Source organism: Epinephelus lanceolatus, chromosome 22 (assembly GCF_041903045.1).
Source record: "Epinephelus lanceolatus isolate andai-2023 chromosome 22, ASM4190304v1, whole genome shotgun sequence".
In the NCBI taxonomy this organism is placed as follows: Eukaryota; Metazoa; Chordata; class Actinopteri; order Perciformes; family Serranidae; genus Epinephelus; species Epinephelus lanceolatus.
Window position 1 is genome coordinate 10,618,536 of NC_135755.1, and position 20,759 is coordinate 10,639,294.

Here is a 20,759-nt window from a genome sequence, read left to right on the forward strand (position 1 = left end):
TAGATGGCTGTCAGGCTGTCTCCAGTTTGGAGAAGCAGACAGGAGTACAGCCAGGGAAGCTAAGAAATGTTCTTGTGTGAACAAGGACAACAAGAAAACATATTTAAGCAACTTAAAAGCATCAGCATCAAAGGTCCAGTGTGTAGGATTCAAGTGGATATATTGGCAGAAATGGAATATAAGAAAATAAGAATTGTTGTTAGCTACAATAGGGAGTTGGTCCTCCAAGTTCACCACGTTGTTTCTACAGTAGCCCAGATTGGACAAACCAAACACTGGCTCTGGACCGGGCCCTTAGGGTTTTCGTGTCGGCACACACAGGAGAAGTTTCAAGTAGTTGCAATCTGCAACCCCACTGCTAGATGCCACTAAGTCCTCCATACTAGACCTTAAAGTGTGCGCAATATTTAGACTATTTGCGCAGCTTTACCTTGCCCTTTGCTGTTGGAACGGGCCGTCTGACAGCAAGGTAAAGTGTTGAAAATACTCTTAATATAGCATACACTTAGTAGGGATGCAGCTGTCCTTGGTAAAATGCTGAACTGTTCGGTGCGCCCTGCACGGATCTATACGCCCTTGTGGTTTTCAGTTTTGCAATTAATTTTGCATTGATGCTTTACAGGCCACTGTGTGTGTGTGTGTGTGTGTGCCTGTCCACAGGCTTAGTCCATGGATGTATGAAGACAATGGCCAATCAGCCTGCTGCACAAAAGCTCTCCCCGCGTTAATGTCCAATCACTGTTGTGGCTCTGCATTTCGGTTTAGCTGTTGAATAAAACGAAGAAGTAGTGAAAACAGTTAACAGAAATTTCTCTGCCTGTAAACGTTGCTTGAAACATACCTAGTGTAGCCGCATTTTCCTGACCGACAGTTATAACTGAGCCCGGCCAGGACCCGCAACACGGCACTTAACACTGTCTATGGAGTGGAGCCTGTGTTGCGTTCAGGCGTTGTCATGTAAATAACACAGCAGCATGTCAAGTGCAAAGTCAAGCAAAATAAAGAGATAATTTTGGGGGGGGGGGGGGGGGGTTGTTCTCTTTACGCACCGAAACCGTGGCCCAAAAACTAAGATACTGACCGTACCATGTGCTACCTGTATCGTTGCACCCTAACACTTAGAATGATATTTTGGATATTTGGACTTTTTGGTCGCTAAAATACGCTTTGCTGCTGCCACCCTCCACAACACTGTTTACCTTCTGTAGCGATACTCCAAAGTGGGGCTGTGTTGGCCACCATCTCCTATACACTGACTGGTTAGATACCTCGCACAACTTCCAGTCAAAAATGTGAACTTTCCCTTTAAGAAGGCTTTGATTTTGGGTTGGAGTTGTTTTTCAGGCAACCTAACTAATGCAAATCCAATATATATATATATATATCACTCTCTTTCAGCTCTGTTTTTGGTCTCCACCAACTCCTGAGATAAAATTCGGTCTCTAAAGCTGCTAAATGCTCCACTATGTTTACCAACTAGTTGCTAACATAAGCCCTTATTACCGTGAGATTGCATTATGGGGCCACTACGGAGTTCCTTCCCTGACGTCGCCTTTGCTCTTTTGACTCAGGTACAAACAACAGCGGCAACATGCCAGCATCGCAGAAGTAAAAGAGGCATGACGGGCATGACATGTAACACAAAAGCTTGGCTTTTAGTGTGGCATTCAACACATGCATTGGCAGCACTTTTGAAACAGCACCGATGGCATAACATGGTAATATGAATCATTTTCTGTCCCTGTTATGTGGCGGCTGATCTCGTCTTGTCAGAGACCTCATTGTTTACCCAGTTTGTGGACATTGATGGCTGCTGTTCTTCTCTGAGTTAGCAGCTACTTGCTGCCAGCTGCTTTTTAAATCTTCCACTGTGGGTCACACACGAAACATGTCTTCAAAACGTCACACACTTCCCACCCATAGTCTTGTCTTTCCGCGGTTTCACAGCTGTTACTACTTCTGCTGCCGTCTGCAAGGCGAGAACAAGACCGTCCCACCATTCAGCTTTTCGGCGAGGTGGCATAAAGGTGCAATATTCCCGCCTTGAACAGGCAGTGTTAAAGTGGCTTTTGTCTGTCTGTTGCTAACTGATGGGCAGGTAGCATATGGTGGGGTTAACAGAGCTTTGACGCTAATGAGAACGTTTAGACTGAAGCAAAACTGTAATGTTGTGGACTATAAACCAAAAGAATAAACTGAAAGAGGCTACAAACTCATTGTTGAGCTTAAGGTAGCATGGAGGCAGGCGATAATTCTCTGTGGGTTTGTTACTACAATCTATCTCTTTCACATCACACACAGACACTTGATCCATTGTTAAAATAAAAATAGTGACTATGACAGCTTTAAAGAGTGTGAAACCACAAGGCAGGCTCCTCACGGGCATTTTCAGAATTAAATTAAGATCTTCTAAATGAAAGACTTTCCTTCATCCTTTAACATCCATATTATCCTGCTGAAATGTGGGGAAACCATTACTGCAATATGAAGAGGGCCTGCAGTCTCCAAAACAAACTAAGTATCTGTAATTTTAATGGCTTCTTACCATCGCTCTGAGCTGCTCGAGAAGTATGTTGTCTGGAGCTCTTTAAGTTTGGTTTCGGGGTCACATGGAGTTCACACCCGTCACTGCAGCCTCCCATTACGGCTGCAGAGCTCTCGTTCATTTCTTGTGTTTGGACGTCGTCCTGTCGGTCTCCTCTGGCTGCAGGAAGGTGGTCTGATGGTTTTTGAATTTCAAATTAAACACATATTCTTTTTAACTTCGCTAACTGTGCGGTTCTTGTAGCCAGAGGAGGATTAACCACGTTAGCTATGTTTTTTCCATGCTGTATTTGGAGCAGGATCAGCACCGTTGCTCACACTGGAAAATTAAATGTAATTCAGATTGTAGGGTCTCTCTGACTGTCTGATAAAGAAGTCTGTTTTTAAACTGTGCTTTCATCATGAACCACAAGCCGCGCTCTGTCTGCCTATGTAATCAGCATATTTGTCGGTGTGTGCATGGTACTGAAGCCTGCGGCCTCGTGGAGGCTTACGGGGGCATTTGCTTGTTGCTACATGTTTATTGGCCTGTTACCAGCTGTGGATGTGACGGCATGGTTTCTGGTTTCTGCTTGCTCCTCTCTCTGTACGATGTTAGTGGCATGTGGCTGTGACAAAAGTGACTTTACAGTAGTAATTAGAGCTACACTGACATATTCACTGATACTAGATTATTACAACACAGATTCCAAATTAGTTGGGACACTGTTTAAAATGTTTATAAAAGCAGACTGCAATTATTTGCAAATAATTTTTAACATATATCCAGCTGAATACAGCCCAAAGAAAAGATATTTAATGTTCAAACTAATAAACTTTGTTTTTTGTAAATATACACTCATTCTGAATTCGATGTCTGCAACACTTCCCAATAAAGCTGGTACAAAAGCTTGTTTACCACTGTGTTACATCACCGTTTCTCTTAACAACAGTCAGTAAACATTTGGGAACTGAGGACACTAATTGTTGAAGTTTTCTAAGTGAAATTCCCTTTTCAAGATTCACAAGCGAGCCCCAAAAACTTTCAAGATATTAAGTCACTCCAGGAGCTTGCGGCAAAGATAAATAAATTTGAATTTGCGGCCTATTTAACAAAAATTGTGATATGAATTGCAGCATTTTTACATGATTTTCTGCAGGAAATTGCGGCTAATGACAAAAGGAGAAAAAATGTGATTTTCTACTACCTCCAAAAAAATAAGTCATGTAATCACTTGCTATAATAATCATACTGAATATTACAAAAATAGCTGCAAATGTTTTTTATCGTTCTTTTCTTTAGTTTTACTTAATTAGTTTCAAAACATGGACTCCAGTAATGTTGCAAAAAATCCTGAGTGAATATTGTAGCTCTCAAACCAGACAGTGTGACTGTAAAACAACATGTCAGCTACATCTCCTGTAAACATAACATTTTAATACATTCAACACATATTGTCTGCATTTAAACAGTGCAAATTCTTATGTCAATACAGAGCATTTCTCCATACTGCAATGCCATTAGTGCATTTGATGACACGTCTGATGACGTTTCAAATGATGTCACATGCGTGATGACTTCCGGTCGGCCGGAAAAGGAGGGACTGATAAAGACTGTCTATGAAAGACGGGGCCCCAATACCATCTGAACACTGTGAGATATTAGTTTCTTCATACAGGAAGCGTCTTGACGCTGGCATTGCAAACAAAGGCTCCTCCATAGTATTTACTCTTAAATTAATTTTTTCTTGTCATTCCACTGTATTGCATGTAATTTTATGGAGTGAAATATTATGATTTCTTTATCAGGGTAGTCTCATTGAGCTAACACCAACATCTGGTCTAAATTTCATGTGAAATATGCTTTTTTTTTTTTTTACCATATTTTCTTTAAAAAAAAAACAACTATAAAATCAATCATTCTTTGTCTCCTTTGTGCAGCACTTTGCATCGAGCGCTTTGATTGGCTGTTAAACACTACAGGAAATAAAAATGTCACCACTAAAATAAGACGACAAATTACTGTCTCTGTCGCAGCCACACGTATAAATAAAACCGACACCGGGCCGTTTGAAGTAATTTAGATTCTTCATGTGTGATGACATATAATGATGTGTTTAATAGGAACCGACCGATTTATCGGCCGATTATAGCCATTAGAGAATAATCGGGGGGCGTCGGTGGCGTAGTGGACAGTTGCGGGTTCGAGTCCGGCCTGCGACCCTTTGCTGCACGTCAGTCCCTGCTCTCTCTCTCTCTCTCTCTCTCTCTCCCTCTCTCTGTCTCCCATTACACACACTGTCCTATCCATTAAAGGCAAAAGCCCACAAAAATAATCTTTAAAAAAAAAAAGAGAATAATCGGCAATCAGCCAATTTGCCGATTGACGCCGATGTTAACACTTACATTTTCATCACTAATAAAATGCAGGGAATATGGTGTTTTACTTAGAAATGATGTCCTTGTGTTACTTTTAATTAATTCATATAGACTTTGCATGATTATTTTATTTCCCAGAGGTTTACTGCCTTTTTGCACGTCATATTTTTGATTTATTTTGTGTTCAAATTGTTCATATGCTGCTTGTTCCGCACAATTTCTGATAATAAAATTATTTGAAAATAGTAAAATGTTCTTCCTTCAATTTATATCTTTGTAACGAGTGTTTGAACTATATTTAAGCCATCAAAAGCAGGTATTTCGGGATTTTTTAAATTGAAAAACGTAAAAATTTAATCGGCCAATGTATCAGTTATCGGATTTTTTTATTCCATAATATTGGAATCGGCATCGGCCCCAAAAAATCCATATTGGTCGGGCCCTAGTGTTAAAAACGTTTTTTCCCGACTGTATGTCAAAAACTATTTGTAAATCATTGCATTCTGTATATGTACCTTTTTACACAGCATCACAACTTTTATGGAAGCTGGGTTGTAGTAATCTAGTTTCAGTAGATATGTTGGTTTAGCTCTAATTAACTGCAAAGCCACTTTTGTCACTATCAAGTGTCACGAAAATCAAAAAGCGAAAGAAGCAAGAAGAAACAATAAACCATCGGGGGTTGTGTAAGTACCAAACAAGTAGAGTTGTGCAGGAATGAGTCCTAAAGCCTGGAAATAAGTTAGCATTTTAGCACCTCCGGTTCACTCGTCTTGAAGTCAATGGGTTTGTTGAATGGGTTTATGATTAGATGCCTGAAATAAGGTTTGTAGTAGCTGAAGAGACTTTCATGTTTTGTTCGATGACAATGTGAATTTTGAAGCTTTTATGTGTCTTTAAAAAGGCGGCTTAATGAGAGTGTCATTATGCCGAACACGGCTTTACAACCTCGTTGTGGTGGTGACATTAGTGGTGATAGTACAGCAAATGGGACATTAATGACAGCAGCGTTGCAATAATCATAATTTCCAGCGTGTTCTTGTGTTCCAGGTGGGAAGAAGTTGTCTCTAACATAGGTCAGCATATCAGAAGTGTCACAGGAGGCTCTTAACTGATCGGCTGCAAGTATTCTCTGATGGCAATTTGACGCCAAAAGTTAAAACTATCCCCAGCTTTTCTTTGGCCACACTTTGCCGCAGTATCAAACAATGTGTTTTCAGTGTAAAGTTTCAGTTTCAGACAGTTTCTTGATGCAGTGAAATCTCATGACATCAGATCGTAATCTCACATCAGATTGTCATTAAGTGTACGTTATACTTTTTGGCATTCTAACTTTTTATTGTGTACTTTATCCTGTTTTTATTTTGATATCTACATTTGTGCTCTTTATTTTTTATTCTTTATTCAGGATCCTCATTAGTTGTTACCGCAGTGACGACTACACTACACTACAGTTTACCAGTTTTCCTTAAAGCTCTGCTGCACATACTTTTTAATTGACGCTCTGTGGAACTGTGTTCATTAGAGTTCACAGTTTGTTAAGGTTAAAACACTTCTTACAACCTATTCCAAAACTGTGGAGCTGCCAAATAATCATGACTACCTCAGGACAGAGTTTTACGACTCACATTGTCAAATTCTGGCATCACCGAATAATTTGAAGGCTGTAAAAGTCCAGCAAAAGCTTAATGTGGATCTGCTGCATCGATTTTTCTGTCCATCCTGAGTCGGACACTGTTACTGCACTACGATGATAAATCTGTGCAGCACTCTCTGTTTTTAAAAGTTATAAAACATGTTTATTGGTTATTATTGCGAGCACCACGTCTGGAAAACCAGATGTCACTCTGGTAAAGTTATTACATTAAAACAGTTATGCTCTATTTCTGACTCTGCTCCTGCTTCTTCTTCCTCTTTTACAGCCCCAATGCAACAGGCAGCGTGGAGACGCTGGACGACCAGACTGAGACAGAGTCTGTAGTTTCCTTCAGGAGGGAGAGGCCTCGGCACAGAGAGAGCATGGAGCCGCACGGTGAGAAACTGCAGATCACTCTGCCGATGAGAAATTCTCTTTTGTGATGCCATCAAGATTTGGCGCGCCCCCAACATCCAAACAATGAATATACGATACGTGATATAATCAAGGAATGTGGAGAAGTGAGGAATGTTTGTAGTCTATAGGGAAAACAGGCAAACACTGACTTGAGTGAACATGAAAATTCAAGGTGAATATCTTCCCTCTTCTTCTGTGGTGTCCCAGGGCCTCGAATGAACGGTCAGAGTCGACTGGAGCGCCACCTGGCAGGGTATGAGAGCTCCAGCACAGTGATGAGCAGTGAGCTGGAAACCACCAGCTTCTGCGACTCCGAGGACGACGACACCATGAGCAGGTGGGTGTTAACAGAGGAAGGTTTGGGTGTCTTTTTTGTCTAGTAAAGTTTTGTTCCTCCCGTGACCTCTCACCTCTTGTTGACTCTTGAACTTGTAGGTTCAGCAGCGCGACAGAGCAGAGCACGGCCTCCAGGCTTCTTAAACGGCACCGCAGACGCAGGAAACAACGCCCCCCACGTTTGGAGAGGGTATGTACTACTTAAGCCCTGTTTTCTCATGCTGTTTTTATTCCTAACTGCTCATGCTCGCTGAATCAAGAATCTCGAGAGCCTCTGAGATGGTTTACTCAGAGAAAGCATTTTTGTCAGCGTTTGCAGTGTCAGCAAATCTCATGGTAATCTTGTGGTTTCCGACTCCAGGCCTCATCCTTCAGCAGTGTGACAGACTCCACCATGTCTCTGAACATCATCACCGTCACTCTCAACATGGGTCTGTAAACTGATGTCTTTGATCCTCAGAGCCAAACGTATAAATCAGTGCTGCAGCCAAGACTTAGAATACAAACACCGACTTAACTTTTTGTCTGAACAATTGCATGTGTGGTGTTAACACTGCTCTGATTTCTCCACAATACAGAGAAGTATAATTTCCTGGGCATCAGCATTGTGGGCCAGAGCAACGAAAGAGGGGACGGAGGCATCTACATCGGCTCCATCATGAAGGGAGGAGCTGTGGCTGCAGACGGACGCATCGAACCTGGTGACATGCTGCTGCAGGTGAGGAAGAAAAAAGACCTAATCATTAAATCAAACTGTTTTTCCTTTAAATGACTGTCTATATAAATATTTGACTGAAAACTGGTGTGTCTGAAAGTGTATGAAATTGATCAGCTGATTGTTTCAGCTGTACTCACGTGCCAGTCTAACTAAGATGTTTTTCTTCCTCTTCTAAACCGTCTCAGGTGAACGACATCAACTTTGAGAACATGAGTAACGACGATGCAGTGCGAGTGCTGAGGGAGATTGTACACAAGCCAGGGTGAGTCGCTGCTTTTCTCATTTCAGATACCAAGTTATGTCTGTTTACAAGTGATGAGCAGTGATTATAACGACTCCTTATTCTGCTGGTGTCTGCCAGGCCCATCATCCTCACAGTGGCTAAGTGCTGGGACCCCTCTCCTCAGGGCTACTTCACTCTGCCTCGCAGTACGTACAGGACTTCCTTCTCTGTTCCTTGTTGTGTTTGATAGCTCACTAATGTCAGGCTGAGTAACACTTATCTCTGTGCAGATGAACCAATCCGACCCATTGACCCGGCAGCGTGGGTGAGCCACTCTGTGGCGATGACCGGGGCCTACCCCGCCTTCCCAGGCAGCTCCTCCCTCAGCACCATCACCTCTTCCTCCTCCGTCACTGAGACTGAACGTGAGAGCCTCTTCCAGTGTCTTCATAATCATTCTTTCTTGTCTGTGTGCTGGGGCTGCACAGTATCTGTTTTTTATTGTCTGTTATTGTAAAGACTGTATAAAAAAATGGAGGAAACAAAATGCAAATGAACAGAGAACCTAAATATCCGACTCCTTAAAGATGTTTTTTGGCAACTGGAACACTCTGAAATAGCGACAACTACGACTATACCTATACTCTGTGAAGTACACATATACTCTCTGTCAAGTACACAAATCAGCTTCACTATAACTCGCAGCATTCACAGACAAACACTTGTCTTTATCTGGACACACTTGCCCCACATATATAACATGCTAACGTTATTAGCAGAAGTCTATGGCATTTTACATTGTATAAGTTAGCCTAGCAGCTAGCGGACTTTTCCTCTACTCATATGAAACCAGGGACAACAGCAATATTTAACAGAGGAATGGTACAAAATTCAGCTCCATTACAGCTCACAAGGTTCACTGACAAAACAACTGTCTTATACTAAACACGTTTTCCAAGCAAATACAAAATGCTAACGTTATTAGCACAAGCCTATGGCATTTTACATTGTATAAATTAGCCTAGCAACTGGCACAGATTTCCTCTGCTCATATGAAGCCAGGATAAATCACACACAAGACTTAAAATGCTATTTTTGTGGAGGCTTTATTGTCTTCACAATTTATTGTTTCTTATCTGTGAAATTAAAGTAAATAAAAGCTTTGTTTCCACTGAGGGAAATGGTTTCAGCTTACAAAAGTAGACAGGAGGTCTGCATCGCTGTGACGTCCATTTACATTTCTAGGGAGGTGCATGTCAACACAGAGCCTATGCCGTAGCTACGACATCGATTCAACACAGAAGTATAAATATGCATCGGCTTCATTTTTCAACCTCAGAGGGAAAACCACACTCTAAAAAGTAGCTTTCATTTAGTTTGTTCAGTAAAAGAATGTAGGAAAGTAACTTTTTTTATTGAACAAGTGTATTTTAGCAGCAGAACTGAGTACACTTTAATATCTGTTTATTTATCTCCAGTAATATTGAGATATTCAATGACATTGCATATTTTCCTCATACTGTGCAGCCCTACTGTGAGCTGTAAGTCACCTCTCCTCTCTATTCTGTTTCATATCCACACAATCCTCTCATTAAACTTCCCCTTTTAAACCTCTGTCGATATTTAAGGCCCGAGTGATGTTAAAATATCTTTTTCCTGTTGCTGTCTCCGTCCGTTTGTCTCTATGAAGGACACTGGCGCAGGATTCATCTTTCACATCTGTCTTTCTGCTTTTGTCTCTGTTGTTATATGATGTGATAAATGACGTCTGCTGCTTTCCTGCCTTTAATCTCCTGCTCAAAGTTACACTCCTGGCCTTCTCATGTTGACCCAGTTCAGATTTCACCTCTCTGTCGTCTTTCATTTGTCCTCTCATGTCTACACTTTGCTAAAGTGCTCCTCTGTCTCTCTGCAGGTTTCGATGACTTCAACTTATCACTGCACTCTGACATGGCGTCGGTCGCAAAGGCCATGGCCTCACCAGAGTCGGGTCTGGAGGTCAGGGACCGCATGTGGCTGAAAATCACCATCCCCAACGCTTTCCTGGGTAAGACCGAACAGTGGAAAAACCAAGAGTACATCAGTTACATGAACTGTGTGTGCCTCGCAGGACTTTACAGGGCAGGCATTATGTTCTCAGAATTAAAACCGTGTGACTTGTGGGAGGAAAAGAAAAAACTGAAGTGCCTGTTTTGACTGGAAACATCTGTTAAATTGGAATCACCTGCAACTGAATCACAAGGAGCAATTACATAAACTACACGTTTGTCCAGTTGGTGCTGACTGGAATGGAAAGCTCACTTTCTGATTTCAGTGATTTCATCATAACACAGTCACGATCCAGCAGGTTACAGTTCATCAGGCGTTCACACATACTTCAAATCACAAGCTGCCAATATTCCCCTGTGCTTATTTTTTTGAGCATGTCAGAGGTGTTTAACGGCATTTGATGCATTTTAACTGTCTTTAAATGTAAATGCTGCTAAACTCCCTCAGTAAATGGTCTGCACAGACTTCACTCACTCTCTGTTGGTGCAACATAATTAAAGTATTTAGTTGAAATCCTGTTCTGGGAACAGTCGTCCTAACTGTCACTCACTGCAAAGGAAAAGCTGGTTTAGGTACTTAAAACACAGCTTCCATGATCAAGCCGTGTTTTAAATTTGTCTTGTGTGATCCCACAGTTTTACACGTAATACTGATTTGAACTGAAACGTCTTGATCTAAATATTCAGAGTTAAAACTTACCAAAAAAAACGTTGTTTTCCTCACATGCCTTCACAGTGAACGGAGAATTCAAAGCTGGAGAAAATTATTAATGAATTGAAGTCATGGTTGTCCACGTTGAACAACAGCAAAACTATGTCAAAACACCTGTTTACAAACTCTCACACAACTCGCGCTGTATAATTAAAGTCTCATTTATCCAGTCGTACAGCATTGTTTAGAGATTTAGTTTCAATTTTCAATTTTATTTATAAAGCCCAGCATCACAAATCACAGCATACAACATCCCTCTGTCCTTGGACCCTCACAGCAGATAAGCAACCTGAATGAATTACTATAAGGGACTACTAGTCCATACCCATTGGTAGCTTTGTCACCTTCTACCTATGCCAGTCCTCAATGCCTATGTGCAGTTTCACATAGATTGACCACGTCAGTGAGTAGAAAAACGTGGGACAGACAGAATGACTGACTGACAGTTTCTGTGATTATGTACAGCATACCATACCATGACTTAGTCACACCAAAAATTAATAAAAAAAACAACAACATTGGTCCACAGGGGGAGCCACAGCGATCGGTCGCATTTTAGCCATGTTTAAGCATTTTTCTGTTGTTATAGCGCCACCCAGTTGCCAATTAGAGTTAAATTTCTCCAGTCACCTTGAGGCGTCCTGTTCTACATATCTACCAAGTTTAGTAAAAATCCATATGGCGGTTAGGCCTAGATAAGAAATTAGCTCTCTAGCGCCCCCATTTTGTTTGATGGGGTCAATAATGGAGGGGTCCCCTCAGATAATGTGTGGTCATATGCCTACAAAATTGGTGATGGGTGAAACCCTTGAGATGTTATACACCTTTATGTGATGAGCCATGCCCTCCGCAATATTCATTGCCTTATAGAAGCTCAGTTTTAGTAAGTTTTCCAACTTTTGCCAAGAGGGAACTTTAGATATTGGTCCCTAGATTATGTTCACCCAGTTTCATGCAGATCGCTCAAACTTCCTAGGAAGAGATCCATTTGAAGTGTTTTTCAAAAAATTCAAAATGGCGGAAAATCTATATAACCGGAAGTTATGGGTTCTTGAGGCAGATTTGTTCCTCATGAGGAGAGGCATCTCTGTGCAAAGTTTCATGTCTCTATGACATACAGGGCATGAGATATGCCCATTCAAAGTTTGCAATTTCAATCAGTTGCTATAGCGCCCCCCTTTGGCCAATTGATGTAATATTGCTTCATTCACATCCTCCCATGACCCTCTACCACTGTGCCAAATTTCACATGGATTGACCAAGTCAGTGAGGAGAAAAACGTGGAACATTATATAGTAAGATAACATACCAGAGGTTGACGGGGTAACGGGAAGTAAACCAAGAGCTAGGCCAGGGGTGTCAAACATGCAGCCCGTGGGCCAGAATTGTCCCGCCAAATGGTCCGATCCGGCCCACTAGATGTCTAAACTAAGAGATGCCAGGTTTCAGGCTGCACGTTAAACAATGTGTTACCTAATTCATTTAAAATTCTGCTTCAGAGGCTTTTCCACTCTGACCAGAATACAGTTCTTGATGTTATAATGAACACTTGCTGTGACCACGTTTATATTGAACATGGTGCAAAATATTGTCAACAGCAGCTTCAGATCAAAAGAATCTGTGTCAGGAAACGTGTGGATAAATGCTCATGTAATGACAGTGAGAAGTAGACTGACTGAATGTGGAGATTATTTTTCTGAAGACATCTCATGCTGCTCATCTGTTTTGTAAAGGATGAAAGCTGCAGAATGTACTTGTAACTCTTTACACGCAAAAATTGGTACAACCCATCTGAGATCAAATTGGGTTGTATGTGGCCCATGAACTAAAATGAGTTTGACACCCGAATACTTCTCACTTCTGCTCATGCTTTTCATCCTCTTCCCTTTGTTTTAAATGTGTTTATGTATTGTTTCCATTTGTATTTTATTATACTGTATGTACAAATTACATTTATTTCACTTGAATTAACTAAGTATATTGGGAAGTTTTGTTCCTCTGCTTCATCTCTTCTTAAATCGCTCCTCTGCCTCCAGGCTCCGACGTCGTGGAGTGGCTCTTCCACCACATCGAGGGATTCCAGGACCGCCGCGAGGCCAGGAAGTACGCCAGCAACCTGCTGAAGGCCGGCTTCATCCGACACACCGTCAACAAGATCACCTTCTCCGAACAGTGTTACTACGTCTTCGGAGATTTAAGCGACTGTGAGAACTGTGAGTGACTCGAGAACATGGGCTCAGTGTGTGTGAATGTTACGCTTAATCACATTTGCACACATGCCTTCTGCAGGGACAGTGGTGGTTACAAACATGTGACATTTCAGTTATGGAAGCATTTCTTTAATGTCATGCAATCGCTAAAATTAGAGTCTCCAGAAAACACTCGACAACAAGCAGAAAAGAAACAAACTGTCCACAAGCTTTGCATTTCTTTGTGTGTATATCAATATAAATGTGTTATTTCCGCCTGTTGTATTTGAATATTTCTGCATACTGGGGTCCTTGGACAGTATTGGGATTGCATAAACTGGGTCTGACTGGAAAGCTGAGACTCTTGTGGATTCAGTCAGCCCAGTTTTATTCATGTGTGATGATGTCAGTCCCCATAGCAGCCATTTCATAGTAGTGAGACCATTTTTTGAATCGGACATCACTGTATAAAATGACCTATTGTGACCTCTAGGATGATCACAGCCTCGTGAAACTTTACAGCCACAAACTACAGACTGTGAGCATTCAGAGGATGTATGGCTTTCATGGGTATATTCACAAAAAGAGGGGTTTCTGAGCAATTTCCAGAACAGAAGTACTCACCATCCAGCAGTTCTTACAGAAATCTTTGAATATCGAAAAAAAATGAAAGTTTTTTTTTTATTTTTCTGTGGTGTTGTTCATCTCCTTCCCTCCCATCTTCTACCCAGACATGGCCAACCTGTCCCTGAACGACAATGATGGCTCCAGTGGGGCCTCCGACCAGGACACCTTGGCCCCACTGCCCCTCCCTGGTGCCTCCCCGTGGCCCATGATGCACACCTTCCCCTATCAGCCCTACCCTACACATGCCTTCTCCAGCCAGCCACCTCCGTACCACGAGCTCACCAGCTACAGCTATGGCCCCGGCAGCACCGGCAGCCAGCACAGCGAAGGTGAGCACACACAGCAGTCATGTGTCACCCACCAGTTTCTCTGATTAAAGGGGGATTTACACTCAAAACACACATTAAACACACATTAAACATGGCTTAATAGAGACAGTTTCAAACACAAGTACACAAATCAGCTTCACTATAACTCGCAGCATTCACAGACAAACACTTGTCTTTATCTGGACACATTTTCCCCACAAATACAACATGCTAATGTTTTTAGCACAAGCTTATGGCATTTTACATTGTATAAATTAGCCTAGCAGCTAGCAGACTTTTCTTCTACTCATATGAAACCAGGGACAACAGCAACATTTAACAAAGGTAACGTTATAAAATTCAGCTCCATTACAGCTCACAAGGTTCACTGACAAAACAACTGTCTTATACTAAACACGTTTTCCCCACAGATAGAACATGCTAACGTTACTAGCACAAGCCTATGGCATTTTACATTGTATAAATTAGCCTAGTGGCTAGCGGTCTTTTCCTCTACTCATATGAAGCCAGGGACAACAGCAACATTTAACAAAGGCAACATCACAAAATTTGGCTCTATTACAACTCACAAGGTTCACTGACAAAACAACTGTCTTATACTAAACACGTTTTCCCCACAGATAGAACATGCTAACGTTACTAGCACAAGCCTATGGCATTTTACATTGTATAAATTAGCCTAGTGGCTAGCGGTCTTTTCCTCTACTCATATGAAGCCAGGGACCACAGCAACATTTAACAAAGGCAACATCACAAAATTTGGCTCTATTACAACTCACAAGGTTCACTGACAAAACAACTGTCTTATACTAAACACATTTTCCAAAAAGAAATACTGACATCTTGGCTTCTGTTGCTTTAGATTTGACGGTAAAAAAAATAAAATCTCCTCAGTCCTCAAGCTTTATAGAAGTACAGCAGAGAGCTGAAGTCGTGACGTCGTGTCCTGGCCAGCCTCTGCTCCACAACCTTCTGTAACTCAGTAGTTTGGATCACTTTACAAATAATCTTACCCAGATATATGAGGTGAGAGCCACTTGACACACTGTTGTGAACGTCTCTGCTCCAGGCTGTATTTTTAGTTCTTGGCATTGTTAAAAATGTCAGTGGAATAACCCTTTAGGGAAACTCCAACGTCTGAGATTTGAGAGTCAACTGCCAAAAGCTGTGAGTTTGTGGAAAGGATTATGTTCAGTATTTGGTTTCTTGCCTTTTAAAAAGAATGCTGTTTAGCATCTGTCTTTAAAGTGAAGCACTCTGTTATAAAATGTGTCTACCAGTGCTGTCAAAATGATTGAACTCTAAGCTGAACGACTTGGGGACTTTGTTGAATTTGAACTGGCACATTAAAGGCTCATTTACTCTCCCTTTACGTACGAAAATGGATACGTCCATGTCAAACGTCACTGCCTTCATACTTCCATGCGTCTGTTATGATGTCACAGATACAGCCTGCAGATGGCACTAGAGGGCGGAGTCAAGAGTTTAATACAACGACAAACAAAGTGACAGTGGAGGAGGTCGTAATATTGCACTTGTAAACAGAGGCAGCGTTGTGGAAGGTGGTGGTCTGTGCGGCCATTGTATACATCCTGACATGGAGAATTCATTTTACCGATTTGTTCTGTTTAACCGTTATTTAAATTTATTCGTTATCTCCTACAGTCTTGTCTTGCTTTAACTATGCTACACTTCGTCCACAATCTCTGGTGGTACAGCTCTGTTTCATCCGTGTCAGGAAGCTTTCAGAAAACAAATATGGACGACAGACAGTACAGACAGAAAGCTCCTGAGTTTTGTTGGAGCAGGAGATGGATGAAAGGCTGACACTTGAGGATCAGAGCGTACGAGGAGTGCAGGAGGAGATCGGAAATATAACTGTCTCTTCATCCTCAGAAAAATGTGTTCATTAAAGTCATTAAAGAAACAGTCTAATAAACGTGCTGTACAGTAGGTGAGTGGCACTAACGTAGCGTACAGTCTCCTTCAGGTCTGCTTGATGTTTGACTTCCCAGGATACAGGCTGTGGACAGAAACTGGTTTAACTGGTCCCACCTGTGTACATGTTACCTAACAGCCTTCTCTCTGCGCCCTCAGGGAGCCGAAGCAGCGGGTCGACGAGGAGCGAGGGTGAGCGACGTCGCAGCACCAAAGGTCCAGGCAGCACCGTGGGCGGAGGGGAGAAATCCCCCTCCGGCGGTGGCGGAGAAGGCGGCGGGGCCGACTCACGCTCCGGTAGCGGCAGCGAATCAGAATACTCCACCCGCAGCAGCCTGAGGCGCGGCCACGGCTCGGCCGCCCCCAGCGAGCACAGCCACGCCTCCTCCCAGCGCTCACATCACCACCGCATGCCCCAGCCGCCCCACATGTCGCCCTACCCGCCAGGTATCCTGCCGTACAACCCCATGATGGTGATGATGGTACCCCAGCACGCACACCCGGCCATGGCGACCGCTCACGCTCTTCCTCACGCGCAGCAGCTGGCCACAGCGCCCATGCACCCAGCTCTACCCCCGCCCCCGTCCTCCACTCCAGGAGGGCCTCCCGGCGCCCCGCCCACCCGTGACCTGGGCGCTGTTCCCCCAGAGCTGACTGCGTCGCGCCAGTCGTTCCACCTGGCCATGGGGAACCCCAGCGAGTTCTTCGTGGATGTCATGTAGTTTTTATTCTTCCTGTCTTGATGTTGAGTGACCATTCATGTGAAGTTAGTGTACGGTTCCCACTTGTCTTGGCGAGGATCTGGTGAAAGCTTTTCGAGCTCACAAGGGCCCATTGGAGCGAGGGCACTTGGTACAAATTTGGTGAGAACAGGGTTGACAAAGAAAAAACTTAATCATGTCCGCAACGTCAAATTTCTCTTTTTAAAATCCACTACATAACATATTTTTCAAAATCCTAACTCCAGAAAGACCAGTTCTTCTTTCTTATCTCAGTAGTGAGCTTGTTTTTCCTCAGAAAGCAAACTCCCTACAGGATTTTATCGCCTCTCAGAGCTGCTCAGCACTCTGAAATATATTTTAGGAGGGGAATCACCTTCCAGAAACCAGCTATGAATGTCAGAGCTGTCCATCCAGGAAGCGCACAGACCACAGTTTAACACTAGAGGGCGCCAGGTACACTGTGTACTTGAAAAGGATACAATCCTGATGACATATCTGGATCATCAAGCCAGATCCGTCGGCGGCGCAGGAGTATATCGAGTGCCTTAACATTTATAGAGACATTTAAACACTCCGGGTACATCATGTTCCAGCATTGTTTGACAATGAACTCCTCTGTATATATCTACTACTCCTATGTAAATGCAACCACACAGAACGACAAGCTCTAATGTGAAAAGAAAATAGGTCCAAAAATGTCAGGTGAGTGTGTGTTTAGTCATCACTGTGTAGGCCTAGTCTTCAGTAACTCGGGATGGGACTGTAGAGGCTTAACGGTACTAATAGGTGAGAAGACGAGATGCTGAAAGCGGTACTTTCTGATTACATTAAGTTACTGTGATCCAAACACCCCATGCTTATTTTTTATGTTACTGACTCGCATTATACACCCATTTCATTTTTGTATGAGTGACTATATAAAATCATGTATAACCGAACTATTAAGGTGCTAAATGAAGATTCAACATTTCAAAAAAAGAAAAAAAAGAATGACATTGACTGTGTCACGTTGTTTGATTTCATATCACCACCTTTGTTTGTGTACTTGAGAATAAATTTGATACTTACTTTCTGTTCAGACGTCGTTATTTTAAGAGGGGATTCAACAGTATGTTAAAAACATAAACCTTCTCATGCAAGGTGTTTCAAGGAGTTTATGGAAACCCATTTTCACGAGTGTGATAAAAAACAAAAGATCCTGTTGAGTTAAAATGAGAAACGTCACAATAATGACTTAGTAACTCAAAATAATGAGAAGCTTTCTCCAATGTAATGACTTGTCTCAGAATAATGACTTAATATCTAAAAAAAATGACAAACTTTAAATGAAAATAATCAGTGTCGTTTCTCATTTTGACATTAACATTTTTGAGGTATTATTTGAGATTTCAAGTCATTTTGAGATATTAGGATTTGTAGTAATTATTTTTTTAAAATATTAGATTATTTTTTAGATTGTTATTTTTGAAATATTAAGTCATTTTGTGATTTAAAGTCATTATTTTGAGATTTCTAGTCATTTTGAGATTTTTAGGCATTTTGTGATTTCAAGTCATTTTGAGATTTCTAGTCATTTTTGAAATATTAAGACATTTTGAGATCTCTAGTCATTATTTTCAGATTTTAGGTCATTATCTTTGAAATATTAAGTCATTATTTTGAGGTATTTACTTATTTTGAGATTTCAAGTCATTTTCAAATATATAGTCATTTTGAGATACTAAGTGATTACTTTGAGGTTTCAAGTCATTATTTTGAAATATTAAGTCATTACTTTGAGATACTAAGTCATTATTTTGAGATCCCTAGTCATTATTTTCAGATTTCATGTCATTATTATTTTTGAAATATTAAGTCATTATTTTTGAAATAAGTCATTATTTTCAGATTTCAAGTCATTAATTTGAAATATTAAGTCATTATTTTGAGATTTCATGTAGTCATTTTGAAATATTAAGTCTATTTTGAGGCATTAAGTTATTTTGATATTTCAAGTCATTATTTTTGAAATATTAAGTCATTTTGAGATACTAAGTCATTACATTGAGGTTTCAAGTCATTATTTTGAGATACTAAGTCATTTTCAGATTTCAAATCAGTAGTTTGAGATATTAAGTAATTATTTAAAAAAAATCATTATTTTGAGATTTTAGTCATTATTTTGAAATTTTGAGTCATTATTCTGAGATACTAAGACATTGTTTTGAGATCCCTAGTCATAATTTTCAGATGTCTAGTCATGATTTTGAGATTTCTAGTCATTATTTTCAGATTTCTAGTTGTGATTTTTGAAAAACTAGTAATTATTTTGAGATTTCAAGTCATCATTTTGAAATATTAAGTCATTATTTTTGAAATATTAAGTCATTTTGAAATATTAAGTCTATTTTGAGGCATTAAGTTATTTTGATATTTCAAGTCATTTTGGTATTTCAAGCCATTATTTTTTAAATATTAAGTCATAATTTAAGATACTAAGTCATTTTGAGATTTCAAGTCATTATTTGGGGGTATTACGTCATTATTTTTGCGATACTAAGTCATAACTGAAATTTTAACATTATTTTGAAATATTAGGTCATTATTTTCAGATTTCTAGTCATGTTGAAATATTATGTCATTATTTTCAGATTTACATTTATTTTTGAAATACAAAGTCATTTTGAGATAGTTATATTTTTGAGATATTGAGTTGTCATTTTTTTAATATTCAGTCAATTTAAGATATTAATTCATTATTTTGAGATTTCTGTTCATTGTTTTGTAGTATTCAGTCATTTTAAGGTATTTTATCATTATTTGGAGATTTCTATTTATTATTTTGTAGTATTCAGTCATTTTGAGGTATTTAATCGTTATTTGGAGATTTCAAATCATTATTGTGAAATATTAAGTCATTAGTTTTAGATACAAAGTCATTCATTTTGAGATTAACTCATTTTGTGATACCAAGTCATTATTTTGAAAAAGATTCTCATTATTCTGATATTATAAGCCATTATTTAGAGATACTGAGTCATATCAAGAAAGACTCTCATGATAATGACATAAGAAGATGACATAAGACATTTTTCTTTACATCACAGTGGGGAAATTTACTTAGCCTACATAATATGTAGACTTAAGTAACGGCTTTTGGTTTGTGTTCACTGTTTGTTTGTCTTACTCAGTGTTTGGTTTTCTCTGAATTACACCCGTTTCACAAACACTGATATTATTGACTCAGTGTAGTCACTAAAAGTAACGAACAGTCCTTCACAAACCAACTGAATCAACTGGTGTTAGCTGACGTGGTGCACATACATAAAGTATGTGTTCTTAATGTGCTGTAGCTGGACTCTGGTCAGCATAACATCGTGACGGAGCTTAAAGTTGATCAATTCATTATCACTCTGTGTTTCAGTCTTGTGGTGCACGCTGGTTAGTTCGTGGGAACAGTTTATTTTGGCCAAATTTTAATTAAATGACACGTAGAATAAAGTGACTTTGATTAATCATCACTCTTTTAAGCTCCAGTATGGTTATGTTTTCCTGACAGAAGCATTGATAATCCAACAATAATTTATTTTTTTTACAGTTTCTGGTGGTAAAATAAATACAAACTACAATCATTTAAATTTGTACACCCCTCCCCTAACCCCCCCTCCATAAATAACAAACAGTCCCTAACGTATGAATTGTAAAAATAGGTGTAGTTCCCCTTTGATGCCAGGGTTTGGGTGAAAATTGATATTGTATAATGTTGTGATATTTTGCATGCCAGTATTGTATCAATACACTGACGGCAATCATTTATTTCTTTGTTATAAATATAAAATCTTTATAAATATTAGTTAGTAATATAGAAACTACAAATTAGACTTTTAGAAGAAGTTTAGAAGTAAAATAAATTGATTATTCTGCTCATTAGAGACATTTTCCTGCAATAAAAATGACTAAAGTGAGATTAACTGACTGAAAAC

General features: G+C 40.3%; 1 protein-coding gene across 1 annotated transcript in view; it reads left to right on the plus strand.

Annotated features, from left to right (window-relative positions):
- Nucleotides 1-17,869, plus strand: part of dvl2 (dishevelled segment polarity protein 2) — a 36,835-nt gene extending 18,966 nt beyond the window's left edge. Inside the window, exons 4-15 of the mRNA XM_033609805.2 lie at nucleotides 6,825-6,934; nucleotides 7,163-7,292; nucleotides 7,391-7,481; nucleotides 7,653-7,722; nucleotides 7,870-8,009; nucleotides 8,195-8,271; nucleotides 8,371-8,438; nucleotides 8,523-8,657; nucleotides 10,148-10,279; nucleotides 13,029-13,205; nucleotides 13,913-14,137; nucleotides 16,235-17,869. Coding sequence (XP_033465696.1) covers nucleotides 6,825-6,934; nucleotides 7,163-7,292; nucleotides 7,391-7,481; nucleotides 7,653-7,722; nucleotides 7,870-8,009; nucleotides 8,195-8,271; nucleotides 8,371-8,438; nucleotides 8,523-8,657; nucleotides 10,148-10,279; nucleotides 13,029-13,205; nucleotides 13,913-14,137; nucleotides 16,235-16,797 — 1,918 coding nt within the window. The 3' untranslated portion in view covers nucleotides 16,798-17,869. The remainder of the gene's footprint in view (nucleotides 1-6,824; nucleotides 6,935-7,162; nucleotides 7,293-7,390; nucleotides 7,482-7,652; nucleotides 7,723-7,869; nucleotides 8,010-8,194; nucleotides 8,272-8,370; nucleotides 8,439-8,522; nucleotides 8,658-10,147; nucleotides 10,280-13,028; nucleotides 13,206-13,912; nucleotides 14,138-16,234) is intronic.
- The last annotated feature ends 2,890 nt before the right edge of the window (nucleotides 17,870-20,759 follow it).